The sequence below is a fragment of the Anser cygnoides genome, chromosome 3 (assembly GCF_040182565.1).
Source record: "Anser cygnoides isolate HZ-2024a breed goose chromosome 3, Taihu_goose_T2T_genome, whole genome shotgun sequence".
Classification (NCBI taxonomy): Eukaryota; Metazoa; Chordata; class Aves; order Anseriformes; family Anatidae; genus Anser; species Anser cygnoides.
This window is the reverse complement of record NC_089875.1, coordinates 100,894,052-100,909,374: the sequence shown is the minus strand read 5'-3', so window position 1 is coordinate 100,909,374 and position 15,323 is coordinate 100,894,052. Positions and strand designations below refer to the sequence as shown.

The following is a 15,323-nucleotide window of genomic DNA, read 5'->3' as shown; positions in this document are numbered from 1 at the left end:
TTATCACTTGCAAGTTTATGGGGCTACTTGAGTTTTTATTTTATTTTGTAAATCATGGACTATAATGAGATATTTTTTTTATAATAATTTAAAAAGGGACAATCCTGTGCATTCCTTGTTCTAACAACAGCTCTTCCAGGCCACCCTGCTTAACTCCCTGCTTCCACTGACCTGAGTAATTGAATCTGCTTAGGTCTGAAATAGGGAACTGCACAGTGAAACAAGTAGTTGTGCAGAGCTTTAGAAAACACAGCACCAAACCAATGTTAACAGGCTGGATACTTATTTAAGTTATGTATTTATTGCTGGGTGTTTTGTAGCAGTAAGAGAGGAAATATATAATTTATTTTGAGTAAGTGCAGGTAATGCTGAGTTGTTGGTGCTCACTCTGTGGATGTATCTTTTGTGTTGAATTAGGTGGAAACAGCAACCGATTCGGATACTGAGAGCAGAGGCCTACGGGAATACCACTCTGTTGGAATACAAGTAGAAGATGAAAAACGGTAATTCAAGCACATACAAAAATCTGTAGGCTTTCGCAAAACAAAGCGCATTTATAAACAGTGTTAATAACAAACATCTGGCAACTTCTGTCCCTAAATAATTCATAAAGCCAAATTTCTTATATGCATGCTGGTCATTCGGTAAAATTTGTAGAGAATACTTAGCAGTTGCTTAACATTCAGTTAACTTTACAGCTTTAATTGGAGTGAAGGAACTGAAAGATTTAAATTAGTGTATTAATATCCTTTCATTAATTGCAGAACAAATACAAAGAGATGTATATTGGGGTATTCTTTGTTTGATAGGACATCGCATACCGATCCAGGCCTTCCCAGGCCTCCTAGGGAGCTACAGTGGTTAGCTAGCATGGTATCTTTATCCTAAGCTGGAATCAGCTTCTATGCTCGTTCAATTTTACCTAGTTTTGTAAAACTGATGGCCGATGCACTAACCCACTGGTTGGTTATCCCTGGCAGGCACTGCCTGTTAAGTACCGGACTGGGACCATTATCTCATTTCACGGCAGCTGTCAGACAGTATCTGTCTGCTAATTGCCTTTTACCAACATTGACTAGAAGTAATTTGAAACAATAGACCTAGATGTGAAAAGATTTCACAAATAATCTTTGAGCGTCTATCTGACTTTATAACATAAATCTTTTCTAAAATGTCATTATTCTTGGCATGTTACAATAGAAAATCAACATTTAACGGTCATCCTATGAGGCTAGTAAAAAAAAAAAAAAAGACTCTTAAACCTGATGCTATTTTTCTTTTTTTCAAAGAATTCTTAACAGTCCTAACTTAGCAGATTTTCACATTTTATCTAATTATGATCATTAATATTTGGATTTTTTATACATATATTTAGCAGTCTTTCACCAGGAGATGCAACCCTGCAGTTCTTCTAGTTATTTCCAGTTCATTTAGTAATGATACATGGTATTTTGTAGTACGAGAATAAATCAATATTTGCTTACAGAGATAATTTAAATGGTTTTCTTTTGTATCTTTGCTGAGATCAATGATGCCACTATGCTTTTTGGTTTTCCTCTCTGCTGTTACTCACTGTCTTATTTTAGTGGAATATGCACAAAGAAAAAATATTTAGCGTAAAATATAAGGAGAAAACCAAAATCCATCCACTGAAATATTATTCTGTGCCTAGTATAAACATATATGCCTTTATATGACTTAATACCTTTCCTTTCCTCCTTCTTTATCAAGACATGGAAGATTTAAGCGCTCAAACAGTGTAACAGCAGCTGTCCAGGCTGACCTGGAGCTGGAGGGCTTTCCAGGACACATCACCATGGAGGACAAGGGACTTCAGTTTGGCTCGTCGTTCCAGCAGCACTCGGAGCCCAGCACCCCCACCCAATACAGCGCAGTGAGAACTGTACGGACACAGGGACTGTTCAGTTACAGAGAAGATTACAGGACCCCCGTTGACACCTCAAACCTTCCACCACCAGAACCCTGGCTGGAGCCAGCCATTGAGACAGTAGAGACTGGTCGAATGTCTCCTTGTCGACGGGATGGATCTTGGTTTATGAAGTTGCTGCATACTGAAACTAAGAGAATGGAAGGATGGTGTAAAGAAATGGAAAGAGAGGCAGAAGAAAATGATCTTTCTGAGGAAAGTAAGAACATTTTGGTATCTTTTCTTACAGATGTTTGCTAAAAACTGTTAGGATAAATTGATGGTGTGTTGTTTTTCCTTACTCATCTTGCAGTACCAAAGACACTCTACAGAACCATTAGATATAGGCCCCCTGTCCTGCTACTAACTGTGCAAGTTGGTCTTTGCCAGAGTAAGGTTTTATGGAAGCAGTTGAGGAGCCAACTGCATAGAGTCAAGTGCAGGATCAAAGCCTGGTGTTAGATACAGTTTGAGTGGGGCAATAGCTCCATCTGTAGCGCCAGCTCTGGCACATTCTTCCCACTCACTTCTGTGGCTCTAGTGCTTGATCCTTTGCCACAGCACACAAGGTGGTCTTTTGTGAAGTTTTTTTGTTTGCCATTTTTCTGAATCCTGAGAATCTGCCTCTTACTTTGAACAGGCATTTTAAACATGTTTTCATTCCTTTATAGACACTTGAGACTATCATAAAGGGGCCGTTAGAAGAACAGGAAGGAATAAGCAAGAGCAGTAGTTAAAGTACTTCTGCAGCTACAATCCCACATACTTCAGCAGCATTTTCTTATTATAATTTTGTCAAGAATCATTATTATTCTCTCAATTCCTGTGGACACCTTGAAAGAAGTGATGGGAAAAAGTGAAAAATAATGTAGACTATTTTGGAACAAGATCCAAGCCAGCACTAATGATAGTAATACATCAAAGTGGTCCTAGCACTCAGTAGCCAGCTCCCTGTGATTCCCTCTGAGGTCAATTATCCTTGTTCTCCGGTCTTAGTTTTATAAATATTTCAATCCCTGCCAATCTGAATTATTGTCTCAGTCCAGATTTTCTCAGATCACAAATTAGTTCATATTAAGTTTTCTTACTAGCATCTTTTCCTACACTCTCACAACTCTCACGCATCACCTCTGAATATTCTTTCCCAATTGTCTTCTTTCCCCCTCAATGAGTTCTTGTTTATGATCTACCCCCAGGTCTTGGGCCAGGCCTGCATGGTCACTAAAAGGCCAATTTCTATTTCTTGCACTGACCTTTTCAGAAGGAACTTCTGTATTTTTACCTCGTTTTCATTTTACAGTCATATTTCTGCACTAGATTGTACACAAGTCTGCCATTAACAAGATAGCTTTTGGGGTGGCAGAGAGCATAAGGCTGTTTTTCTTCCTTCAGCCTCCAGTGCTTTCCGGAGTTTAGCTTTTTGTCATCATTTTCATTATGGCAGATATGAGTTGAGAGTTCTCTCTTTGCATTGATAACATGAAGACTTTAATACCCTCCTAGGTGCTGTTTAAGTACAAATAATAAAATGTTTTGCTTTGCTTAGGTTGTGTTAAGATTCCCAAATGTTGTTTCATAGTGGTTATTTTTAATGCTTATTTTTACCATATACATCTTATTTTTGTATTCCCCAAATCTTTGCACTGCTAAATGCTGATATTTCTCTGCCATCATTAAATATCCCAAAGCACGAGCTTTCAGTGTTGCCTGGTACTGACGTGGGGATATCAGTGCTCATGATCATTTGTTATCTCCTTTCTTTGCAAGCTCTTCCTCATGCACAGCCATAAACAAATTTGCAACCACCTGAAATTAGCAGTAGAAATGTTCTCGCGTCTTCCTCACTCACAGACACAGGTAGGGAGTTAGTGGTGTTATTCTCTAGAATATGAAGCTGTCTACGTATTATGTTAGGAAAAGTTGGAGGAACTGATTTTAATTGACTACCAATTCCTGGGTGCAGAATGACCCTCCCTTCCACCATGTAAAGCTACACTTGCACTTCAGAAATACCCTTAAACACTTTGCAACAGCTAGGAAGTTTTCAAAAATTGTAGAGAAGAACTTGAAGGATAAGACATGAAGACAAATTGGACTTTGCTAATTTTTATTAATATTCACAGTTAGTGAGACCCTTTTAACCTAGAATCATTTCAGAGAAAACAAAACGGAATTTCAGTATTTTATTTTGCCTAATTTGCAGAGTGACTCTGTAAGAGAAAAAGAAAGGGCAATTCCCTGACATATAGATACTGAAATACAACTGAAATGGACTTCTGCAATTCCCTTTTTAACTTAACCAAAATAGGTTCATTTTCTATGTTTGGGGGAATAATCTGGCCTCCCTAATAGGTTAGAGTAGGAAGTATAGAATAGATCTATATAACATAAATGACATAAAATGCTTGTCTGGTTGTAAAAAGTGACACACAGACTTCTGCTTTTCCATCTTATGTGATTCATTTCAAGAGATTCTCCTGAAATCATTTCTGAATTACATTACCTTTGAAATGGTATCCCTTCGCTTAATATAGCTAACATCAAGCAAAAGGAGGTTATCAAAGAATTATTTTCACCGAGGGAATGAGCATTTTTAAATTTCTGTGTGATTCTTTTTTCCTGTTGAGTCTCTGACACATTTTGTATCCCCTGTTTAAACTATGTAGGTTGGAAGGTATGTATCCATAAGAACTCAAGTTTAATGATATCCCACCATGAAATGTAACTTGACATATTTAAGCATTTCTCAGTTCCCTGAAGAAAATACTCAGAAATACAGAAGCCAGAAGCAACTAAATATGTTTTTTCCATCTTCCAGCAGGACTACTGTTCCCATAACACTTCACGGAAAAGTTTGCACATTCAAACTGTCGTTGTTAATGCTGAATCATTTTTTCTTTTTTTTTTTTTTGTCCAGGGTATATTAATTGTACCTGAAGAACAAATATAGCTTTGCATCTCATAGGAGAAGGCTGTCTTTATGCTACCACTTCTATTTTGTTTTAATCAAAGGAAGAGTTAAAACAGAGCTGCATTTTAGAAAACAATTTCATTTTCTGTGTTAGCACAATAGCCCTGAGATCACAGAAAGCTGTCTGATTGCTGTATTGATTTTTTTCTTTCACTGTAGCTTTTCTCCCATAATGTTGTTTTAAGATCTTCACTCATCAGGACTTAGAAAAGGAGAAGATAATCACTGCAACAAAAATAATCTAACCTCTCACACTTTCTTTTTGCAGACAGTATTTTTTCATTTGGTCAGTTGCCATGAATCGTATTTTGGAGTCTCTGTAAAGTTCAAGTGTTGTCCATGTGGGCAGTTATTTGTGTTCTCAGTGTTTATCAGAATATATATATATATATATAATATATATATGGCTGGAAGTGTTCCCAGGGTAAGCTATCTCATCATTTGCACCGGCAGGGTGCCTTCCAGCAAAGATATGTGTTTCTCAAGGGTGCTGACTGGCATTTCAGTTTTACACCCTGCAAATTGTATTTGGCTATTGCTGGCGTGTAAGTGATGACAAGAAAAATGCTCCAGGTTGTCACACCACTACTGAAGACACAGAGGGCCAAGACTCTGCAGCCCAAGAGCTCAGCTTTTTGCACTGTGTGATGGGAGCAGGGAGACTTGCGCAGGAAGGAGCAGAGCCCGCAAGCCCAGAGGGGAGCCGTGACTTACAGGGTCAGGCATGATGTGGCAGAGGGAAGCAGAAGACATCACAGGCTCCCAAACGCCACAGATTCCTCTACTGAGATATTTCACTACGCAGGTCAAATGGAGAACTGCCACCCAGACTTTACTCTCATATAAAAATCCTAAGATAACACAGCACAAAAAAATTGTTTTTTTAGAACAGAGTCTTTAAGCCCAGTATAAACCATACCAGCACAAAGATGGTTTTTGCTAATATCTTTCTTCTGCATCATTTTTAGGAGCTCTGCTGGTACAGTTATGCCCTATTGAAGTAAAGTGATCTCTAGTGTATCAGGCATTAGAAAGAGAGATCAAAATATCACCTTTCTCTCCCCTTACCCCTTCACTCCATGGATGCTGAATTGTCCTTGCTAATCCTCCGGTTGGTGTTTCCAAAGTACTGCAAGGGCTTTAGTAACACAGAAGAACTGTAGCAGAAAAGGTAGAGTTAAATCTCCCGTACTTTGGAAAAAAAGAAGTCTCACAACCAATTTATTTCAGTACATTCATAGTTTATCATCCATAAAAGCTTTCTTAGGTATTTGACCAAATACAGGTTATCCTTTAACCAAAGAGAGATTACTGACATAATTTCCTAATGTCTTTCACAACTCTATCCTTCAGAAACTATTGAAATTGACATTTGGAGTGTTGTAAACGACTACAGAATGTCTTAATTTCCCTGAAACGGTAGTTAAAATCAATACAGGACAGTCCCATAGTGAGGAACCCAAGAATTCCTCCTAACATTTGTATTGCTGAGCTTAAATTTTCTCTTCTCTGAACTCATCTCCATTCGGGTAAAAATTGAACATGCACAGGGGCTGAGGGTTCACAAGGATCCCATTGCCATACCTTCACTCCAGAACACTACACATTGGTGGCTGTGCTGTCCTAAAATGTCATCTCACTCCAAACATTATGCATTTATTATTATGCCTGCCTGCTATGTTGCCGGTGGAAAAGATATATATTTCATACAGATTTAGGCTTAGTTTCAGAAAAATTTGGGTTTACAGATTGCACAAATATTCTGGTTTACATGTTAGGATGATGAGCTAAGTGACAGAATATTTTTCCAGGCATACTTTCTCAGATTGTGTGTAGAGCAATTTATTTACAAGTTTAGGAATAAAAAATAAAAGGAAAAAAAAATAAAAGCAATCAAGGGAAATGAAAATTTAAAACTAAAACACATCATTTAAATAACACTAATACTAGAAGCAGGCTGATTACTATAGTATCTCATTGCAGTGGTGCAACTGAACAAAGCTTTTAACCTGTCAAAAATAGAGTTATGGCATCAGACTATGGTCTTGGTTTGATCAATATAATTCTAACTTTTCTTCCCCTGCCTTTGTGATGTGAAACTGTATTCAGTTATAAGAGTCTGTAGCGTTCCTCACACAATACAACATGTATAAATATATATTACTTGCAATTTTCTTGTAATATGCTTATTGCAGGGGAAAAGACACCATTTTGTTAATTTTCCGTGTTGTATACAGGGAACTTGTACAATCTTTATCCAGGATATAAATCCTGAGTCTGCATCTACTGCAGTCGCAGTAAGAGTTTTGTCTGTCTTCAGAGTAAAAATCATACAGGCCCACACAACAAAAATAGAGTGCTTTATATGCTTCAGGGAGCAGAATTAAGGTGGTGTGACTCTTCCCTGACTTTCAAGTCAATATAACATTATCTTAAGGAGGGGAGAAGGTATAGGAATTATATGAAAATTATATATATTTAACTACGTTGGTTGATTTTATCATCATTTATTTACAAGCAAAATCTTTGAGGCATCACCAAACATCTCAATCTCTCCAGTCTCTAACATTCATCATTCTTTCATGGAGATAATCAATCTGCACTCATCAGAATAATTCCCCAATGCATGAAATTAATAACAAGGCTTTGGCTGTCTATTAATATTGTGCTAAAGATTATGAATTGAAGTGTTTTAATACTTTAATTTAATTACAGCAAAGCAGAGTAGCATGAATATGAGAGATTCTAAGTTCTATGTTTTATTAAGTCTGATTTACTTATTGAAATGGAAATAGAGTTAGATCTTTAGTAAATGGTAGGCCTGTAATTATACATGTGTATTCATCACTGTTGGAGCCTTTTTGAAAGACTGCTCGCCAGTGCTATATGCTGCTTCAAAACTAACCTTATTCCTGGCACTGGGGTCCTAGTTCTGCAAGTTGTTTAAGTCTGCTATCTGTAGAGTAGCTCTGAGGGAACGAGGTTTGTTTAGCTTGGAGAAGATGACTTAAATCAGGGGTTTAATTACAGCTCTCCTAGTGGGTACAAACTGAGAAGGTGAAGGCAGTCTCCCCTCAGAGGTACACACTGAAAGGAGGAGAGGCAGTGGGCACAAGCTGCAGCAAGGGAAATACCAACTGGACAGAAGGAGAAAGCTCTTCACCAAGAGGGTGATCAAGAAACAGGCTACCCTGAGAGGCTAAGGCTTGTCTTCCTTGCGGGTTTCCAAAACTTGAGTGGAATAAGGGTCTGACCAACCTGATCCTTGCTGACAGCTTTAGGCAGCTTCAGGTGAAGTCAGGGAGAGGAACCACAGGCACATATTTTACTCTGGTGGTCTTTTTCTTGGGCACAATGGGGAACCTCTGTGCTTCATGAGACACGAGCATCACCCAGCATAAGGTTGCTTCCTAGGAGTCTTCAGCTTGACTTGGTGACACATGCAGGTAGCGCAGAACCCCAGTGTCTGACATCCCAAATGGAGGTGTACCACTCCAAAACACTGCATGGCCAGTGCCTAAAGTATTGTCTGGTCTGCCTGGGCTTTAAATTACAGATGCCTGTCAACATGATCCTTCACGATAATGAAGATCAAGCAAATGTTTATTTAATTTGGGGTTTGGAGTAACCGCAAGATTCACTAGAAAATGTCAGTCAGATATAGATTCTGTCAAGACCTAAATTTCTGTGGTAGGGCCCAAACCAATGCATTTTCCTCAGGCTAAATACTTGAGCTGTGAGCTACAAAATTCAGTGGAGGAAACTAAAACTGAGCTTTATTCCCTGTGAGACAAGCACTACAACCATCAGCCTACAGAACCATTGTCACTCTTTTTCTGCCTGGTGAGTAGCTGAATGGAGTGTGGAACAGCTTCATAAAGGCAATGCCAGGAACCTGCTACAGCAGAATTCCTCATCTTGGGAAAGAAGGGATTCTGACCCCACACTGGGAGTTTGTCCTATGGCCTGTGCTATAGAGCATCCAGGGACAAGGAGGATACAAGTTTGGTTGACACTTACATTTTTGCCTTTCCTAAAAATGCTGACAAACAACTGAAAGTGATTTATTTCAGATCGAGTGAAACAATTCTTTTTAATTTAGATTTCTGTGTGTTTGTTTGGGTTTTAACACCCAAAATGTTGCTTTTCCTAAGCCAGTAGCTCCATAGAGGAAAGCGAGGGGTTTGGTGATCAAAAACCCCAAACCAATTAAAATGTTTTGTTTCATTTGGCCAACTAAACAAAAACAAAACCCCAGTGAATTACTAATGCAGCCCTGAAACACTTAACCCTTTCACAAATGGGTGTCACAAGAGACAGATGAATTATGCATATTGCTGTTTAATTTAGTGTTGTGGCACAGCTGCAAACTGTTTGTCTATGAGAAAACAGAATAGCGTTTGAGAAATAGCTTTACAAATTAATGTATGCTTTTAAAGTTATGAAATGCATATGTTTTCACAGAAACTGAGCCTAAAACTTCTGGTTCTCTCTTACTGCTTCTTGTGGTTAAGCAGATGTTTTACTGGTCTAGAGTAAGCAGAATTAAAATGTAACTATTACCAAAATATTTTTTTTTTCATATACCACTCAGAGTCTTCTCCTCTGCTTGTTTAAAATAACAACAAAATTTTAAGCCCTGCAAGAATTTCATTTTTTTATAGCTCATGTTGCAGTTCAGTTTTGCTGTACTATTATAGCTTCATTCTACCCTATGCATCTTATTTAAATTGTCAATTTGGTTCCCTCAAATAAGCAGACTGTTTAAATTAAAAGATGCCAGAGTATTTATTTATTATGTTACCCCTATACCTACCTCTATCATTCCCCTAAAGATTATTTAAAGATCAGGAAATTCTCTGGAAAACTCAATCTTGCGTTGAAACCCCAGCTTATTATGCTTTTTAAAATGATGCTTTTTCAGCATAGAGAAGGATGTTCAATTTGGTGTAGGAAAGTATATTGCTACCAACTGAAGTCTATCCCAGCTAATGTGGGACTCTAGGAGAAGCTGGTTTTCTCAGGATAAGCCAGTCCCCTAAGGCACTCTAGTCAATAGAAAGAGACATCTTCAGGAGGTGATTCATCATGTCTTAAAACAAGTGCCTAACATGGGTGAGCTGATGAGCTGACTATTTCCTGTCTTTGATTATATAACATACAGAAATTTTGATTTAGAGAGCTAGTTCTTGGAAGCAAAGTGAAGTAAAACGAATTGGGTTCGTTTCCCCTGTGCTTGTGCACACTGTAAATAACAAGCACACTGACTGGGCAAAGCCCAACAAACCATGCGGGTTGGTCGTGATTCAGCAAAATCTTGGAGCACTTGCTTGCATCCCACTCTGTCTGAATCTCCCATGCTCAGGTCTTCATGTATTTTCCAGGATAGACATATAAACAAATGATGCTCCTCGATCAGGTCTGTCATGTAAGTTTATTTTTGTTAATTGTGCCTGATGGTGCTTAAGAGATAAGTCTGGAAAAGCTAATAGACTTAAATTTTGGTGATAACTTAAAGAGAGCTTTAAGTTTGGTGATAACTTCCTAGTTTCAATGTCAGTAGACCTATTGAACCATTTGCAGTAAATATTTGTAGTTAAGTGCTTTGTTAGGTCAGGATTAATAAAAAATAAAAAATCTGGATGATAATGCTTATCACTGACTTTTTATTTTTGTTGTTATTTACTTTAAAATTTAAGATTGTTCTCAAAAACATATGTATATATGCCTACTTCAGGAAGCTGTCTGTGTTCCTTTGATTTTTTTCTACTTTCTTAAGCAAACAGTCTTGGTTGTTCTGAGTTATTAATATATCATTTACTATTTACAAAGGGGAAGATGCCACAGAGCTTTCCTATATCTATATCTTTTCAAAAATATTTTATGTGTATAATCAGAAGCAGCAAAATATTTACTTCCAGTATAAACTAAGCTGTGATTTCAGCTACATATTCTTTGAGCTGGCATTTACATTTACTGCCAAAACATCTATTGGTAATAACCTCTCTGTATTGCTTAGTCCTAGGTAAGATCCGAAGTGCTGTTGGAAGTGCTCAGCTCCTCATGTCTCAGAAATTCCAGCAATTTTATTGGCTCTGTCAGCAAAATCTGGTAAGTCACCACATCTGGCCATTCTTGAAGAGTTTATGACTACTCATACTTCCACAAAATGTAACTGTAAATTTTAGAATTGAATATCTTTACTTCAAAGGCAACAACAAAAACTAATGTAGTGTACCCAAAGAGTAGCATTCTGAAATGTCATTTTCATGTCTCACATTTGTCTTATTGTTCCTTTTTTTTTAACTTAATCTCTAAGTGTAGTGTTAGTACATTTTTTTATTAAAGCCAACATGTAGTTTCAGTAATTTTAGTCTAGTTGGGTGTTGTCTTTTTTTTTTTTTCTTTTGCTGTCTTTATTTAAAAAAAAAAATGAGAAGGGAACAAATGCAAGTTTTCTGAGACATAATATTATGGCTTATTTTTGTAAGACCCTAAAATAGTAACTGTATTTCTGGTAAGAAAGGAGGAATTTTTCAAATTACAGTAGGCAGAGAATAGTAGGATACATGATGCAGCTTTCTACCTACCTGAAAATAGGACTGATGTTGGAAATGGGAATATTCATATTGTTCATGAAATTGGGTTTTATGATTTGCATTGCCAATTATATATAAGATGTCCTAGGGCTAAAGGAACAGATGCAGTATATTACTTGTAGGAGTTACTGCTATTGTTCTGGAAGTTCATTAGACACTAATTTGATTCGAAATGTTATCTTCGTTAATATGACAGCACTCATCAGTGATGTAAACATTGTGGCAAGATGATACTAAGCAATAGAAGAACATATTGCTTCTAGCTAAGGCTAGTGGTACAAAACCTACTTTCTTTGGCTTACTTGAAAACTAAGTGTAACTTTCACCTCTTGACTGTCCCTACACATCATACATTAAATGTGTTGAATTTTGTTACATGCAGGACAGCAGACATGACCTATATATCTGGTTAGATGCATTTCTTTTTCTGTTAGTATTTGCTGCACAATTTTTAAGGTAAAAGTCATTCTGCAGAGATCTATATACTACTTTCCATCCTTAAGGTTAAATATCCAAAATTCCTGAAACTGTAATCAAATATTGCTGAGAAAATCATGCCAAAAAGTCCCACCTTCTGATAGAAAAGGTTAAGATATATAGTCTTCTTTAGGAAAGAATCCAATTATCCACTTCAAAGATTCTGTCAAAACAAGAAATTTAATAGCTATCACAGAACGACAGAGGAAATATGCAAAGTCAGGCAAGCAGGAGGTGACCACATTTGTAGTATCAAATATACCATGTGTATTACTGTTAATGCATTATTTTTTTTGATAGTGAAAGAAGGAAATCTTCATCAATGCCTAGAAGTTTCTTACTGCAAATTTCAAAGTGTCTTCCATTACCTGATTGATTAAGCTATGCAAACTAAGATTTGGAGAGCCTAACCTCCATTCCACTTCATTTATCTTTGAGTGGGTCCAACACTTGTGCTTGAGAGCATTGCCGTAATAGCAAGAGCAGCTCCGGCTCTGCACAGCCATCGGCAGTTTGGAAGCGCTGACAATTCGTTACTGCAAAAGCAGTAGGAGAAATCTACCGCTTTGCAGATAACATGACCAAAAAATGGCAATGTTTTCTCTCCTTCTCGTTTGGATAATAAACCTTTGAACTCCTTAATGGCAGCTTTACCCAATTCTGGATATTTCAGCTCTGAATATTCTTCAGCGTCATTAAATCAGCAATGGGCTCTGCAGAAAGCAGCAACTGTAGAACCGGACTTCTAGCTCGTTCATGTTTTGAGGCTTTTCTTCTTATGCTTAATGATAGAGGGTGGGTTTTTTTTTGTTGTTGCTGTTGTTGTTAAATAGTCACTTAGTGCTTATCTACAGCAGGCTTTACATATTCTCCGAAGGCAGCATCTTGGTGCCCCATGGGAATGCTGGCAGATAGCAGCCAGTTTATGAAGTCCCCCACTGGAGAACAACTAGTGCTTACAGGGCTACAGCACAGCAGTTTCTGTAACAGTATTCAACAACAATAACCATAAATGTACAACAGAGAACAACAGCATCTACTTTTGCCAATACAAAAATGCAGCAAAGTTTTAGGAACAGGAACGTACTTACTCAAACTGAAATTTAACCGTTGCCTATGGATGTTTCTAAAGGGTCACAGGAACTTCAGGCAACATATTTGATGATGCTCTTGGTTAAGATCTCTCACTCAGAGTAAATTCGTACAACTGGACTTTTTGTCAGGGAATGTAATGATAGGACAAGGAGTAACTGTTTTAAACTAAAAGAGGATAAGTAAGATATTAGGAAGAAATTCTTTGCTATGAGGGTGGTGAGACACTGGAACAGGTTGCCCATGGAAGCTGTGGAGGTGTTGAAGGCCAAGTTAGATGGGGCTTTGAGCAACTTGGTCTGGTGGGAGGTGTCCCTGCCCATGGCAGGGGTGTTGGAACAGGGTGATCTCTAAGCTCTCCTCCAACCCAAACCACTCTATGATTTTCTGATTTTTACAAGAATCTGGCTGACTATCTCTTACAGTATATGGTTCCCAATAGCTACTAGAAAAATAATAATAATAATAAATTAAATCACTGATTAATGACTACTCCCTGATGAATTATTCACATTATCTCTTGTAATACCCTGCTTTTTCTTTGAAGTGTCCTCCTCCATACCCTAGTCAGCACAGATCCTACTCAGCTCTTGAAATCATCTCTCGGTGTGTCACGGTTGCAGGCAAAAACAGAGCATCATGAGCAGGGGCCAGGTACTTTTTGCTAGCTTTAGGCTTCCCTCGGAAGGAGGCTGCAAAGCTGAATTCCAAATACGATACAAATAAAAGAGCCACTTCTGAAAAGAAGCAGGTTTAAGCCACTCTTTTCAAAACCCAGTTAGCTGTAATAGTAATCATTTTTGCTAGCGTTTATCCACGGGCTGCGAATCCATAAATGATAGCAGCAGGAGGCAGCCCTCTTGTGTCCGCACAATGCACTGCACGCTCCTCTCCTCCCAGCTGCTCTGGAAGCTGTGCTCTTCGGCATCAGGGATGAGCAGAGCACAAAGGTACAGGAGAGCAATTAGCCTTGATTCAGAAGGCAATGACATTTCAATGAGTGGCATCATTTTGTGGCTGTTGAGGAAAGTGGGGAAAAGGACCGAGGAGACCAGGCTGGAGAGAAGAGATCGCAGTGCAAGACAGATTGCTGTGGACTGTCCTGACAAATTTCACACGGGGAGTTGGTTCTTGAAGCCTCTGATATTGACCTCTGTACAGTAACTAATACCACTGACACGCACTGTAAATAGTTTTGGAATAAATTAGGATCTACCCAACGCAGACATTTTCAGTGAACACTAATCTGGAGTTGCATCATGTTTGCCAGAAGTCTGTTATAATCTGTACTGGAACTTCTGTTAAATCCCCAAACTCCCTATGAAATGGAAACTCTTCTAGCAATGGTTTTGAAGTGTACAGGCTTTTAGGCAGGTGTTCTTGGCCTGGGTTCCCAAAGGGGTTTAGGTACGGGTGACACTGCACGTCGTCATGCCCAGCTCCAGCCACTCAGCTCCCACAGTGGTCTAAACCCAAATTTAAGTAGCAGTTCCCAGTGTAATACCCCTAGGAATGAATAAAATTCTTATTTCTCTCTCTCCCAGGTTTTAGATAACTGTGTGGAGCTGTGATCATTACCTAAAATGTCTTCGCCCATTAGATTCCAAGAATATAGGGCACAGAGCCTTGCTTCATCAATAACACCACAGTTTATTTTTTACTCAGTAAACTAGCCACTACAGCTTTTGCCTAGTGAGGGGGAAATCATGTGCTCCTTTGGCCTGATTTCAACTGCATCTCTCCCAGCTCCATTGCAGAGACCTTCTTAACTACTTTCTCTTGCGCTGGGAGATTACTTCTCCATCATCTTCATAGAGATGTTTACCAGTTAAGCCCTATTTCACTAAAGTGACAAACCTGTCTTCTTGAACAGTACCAGTTCTCATAAAACAGGAGGTACAGAGTGTACTGTATGCTACCTTTTAATGCAATTTTTATCCAGCATTAACGTTTGGTTAATAACCAGGTTATTAGCGCCACCTAATGCAGTACCTGGGAATAATACCTGCCCAGTTCCTGAGCATGATTCGACCCCGTGGAGAACAAAATCCTAACATACCCATCCGGATTTTAAAGCTTACACACATATTTGAAAACCCAAGACAATGTAAACACTGAATCCAGCACAAGTTGACAACTTCCTCGTCGTGTTGCTTTGTCTTCTCCTCAGCTATCGCTGATGTAATTTTTAACCAGAAAGACTTCAGGCTTCCTGGAATACGAACCACATCCCCATTCCCTTTAATAATCAGCAGAG

The 15,323-nt window shown here is 38.4% G+C and overlaps 1 protein-coding gene across 19 annotated transcripts in view; it reads left to right on the top strand.

Moving 5' to 3' along the window:
• The window catches only part of DLGAP2 (DLG associated protein 2), a 467,238-nt gene that overhangs the window by 437,181 nt on the left and 14,734 nt on the right, over positions 1–15,323 (top strand). For all 19 annotated transcript variants that reach the window (XM_066994829.1, XM_066994827.1, XM_066994828.1 and 16 more), the window contains 3 exons: positions 418–503; positions 1,732–2,147; positions 10,918–11,009. In XM_066994829.1, coding sequence (XP_066850930.1) covers positions 418–503; positions 1,732–2,147; positions 10,918–11,009 — 594 coding nt within the window. The remainder of the gene's footprint in view (positions 1–417; positions 504–1,731; positions 2,148–10,917; positions 11,010–15,323) is intronic.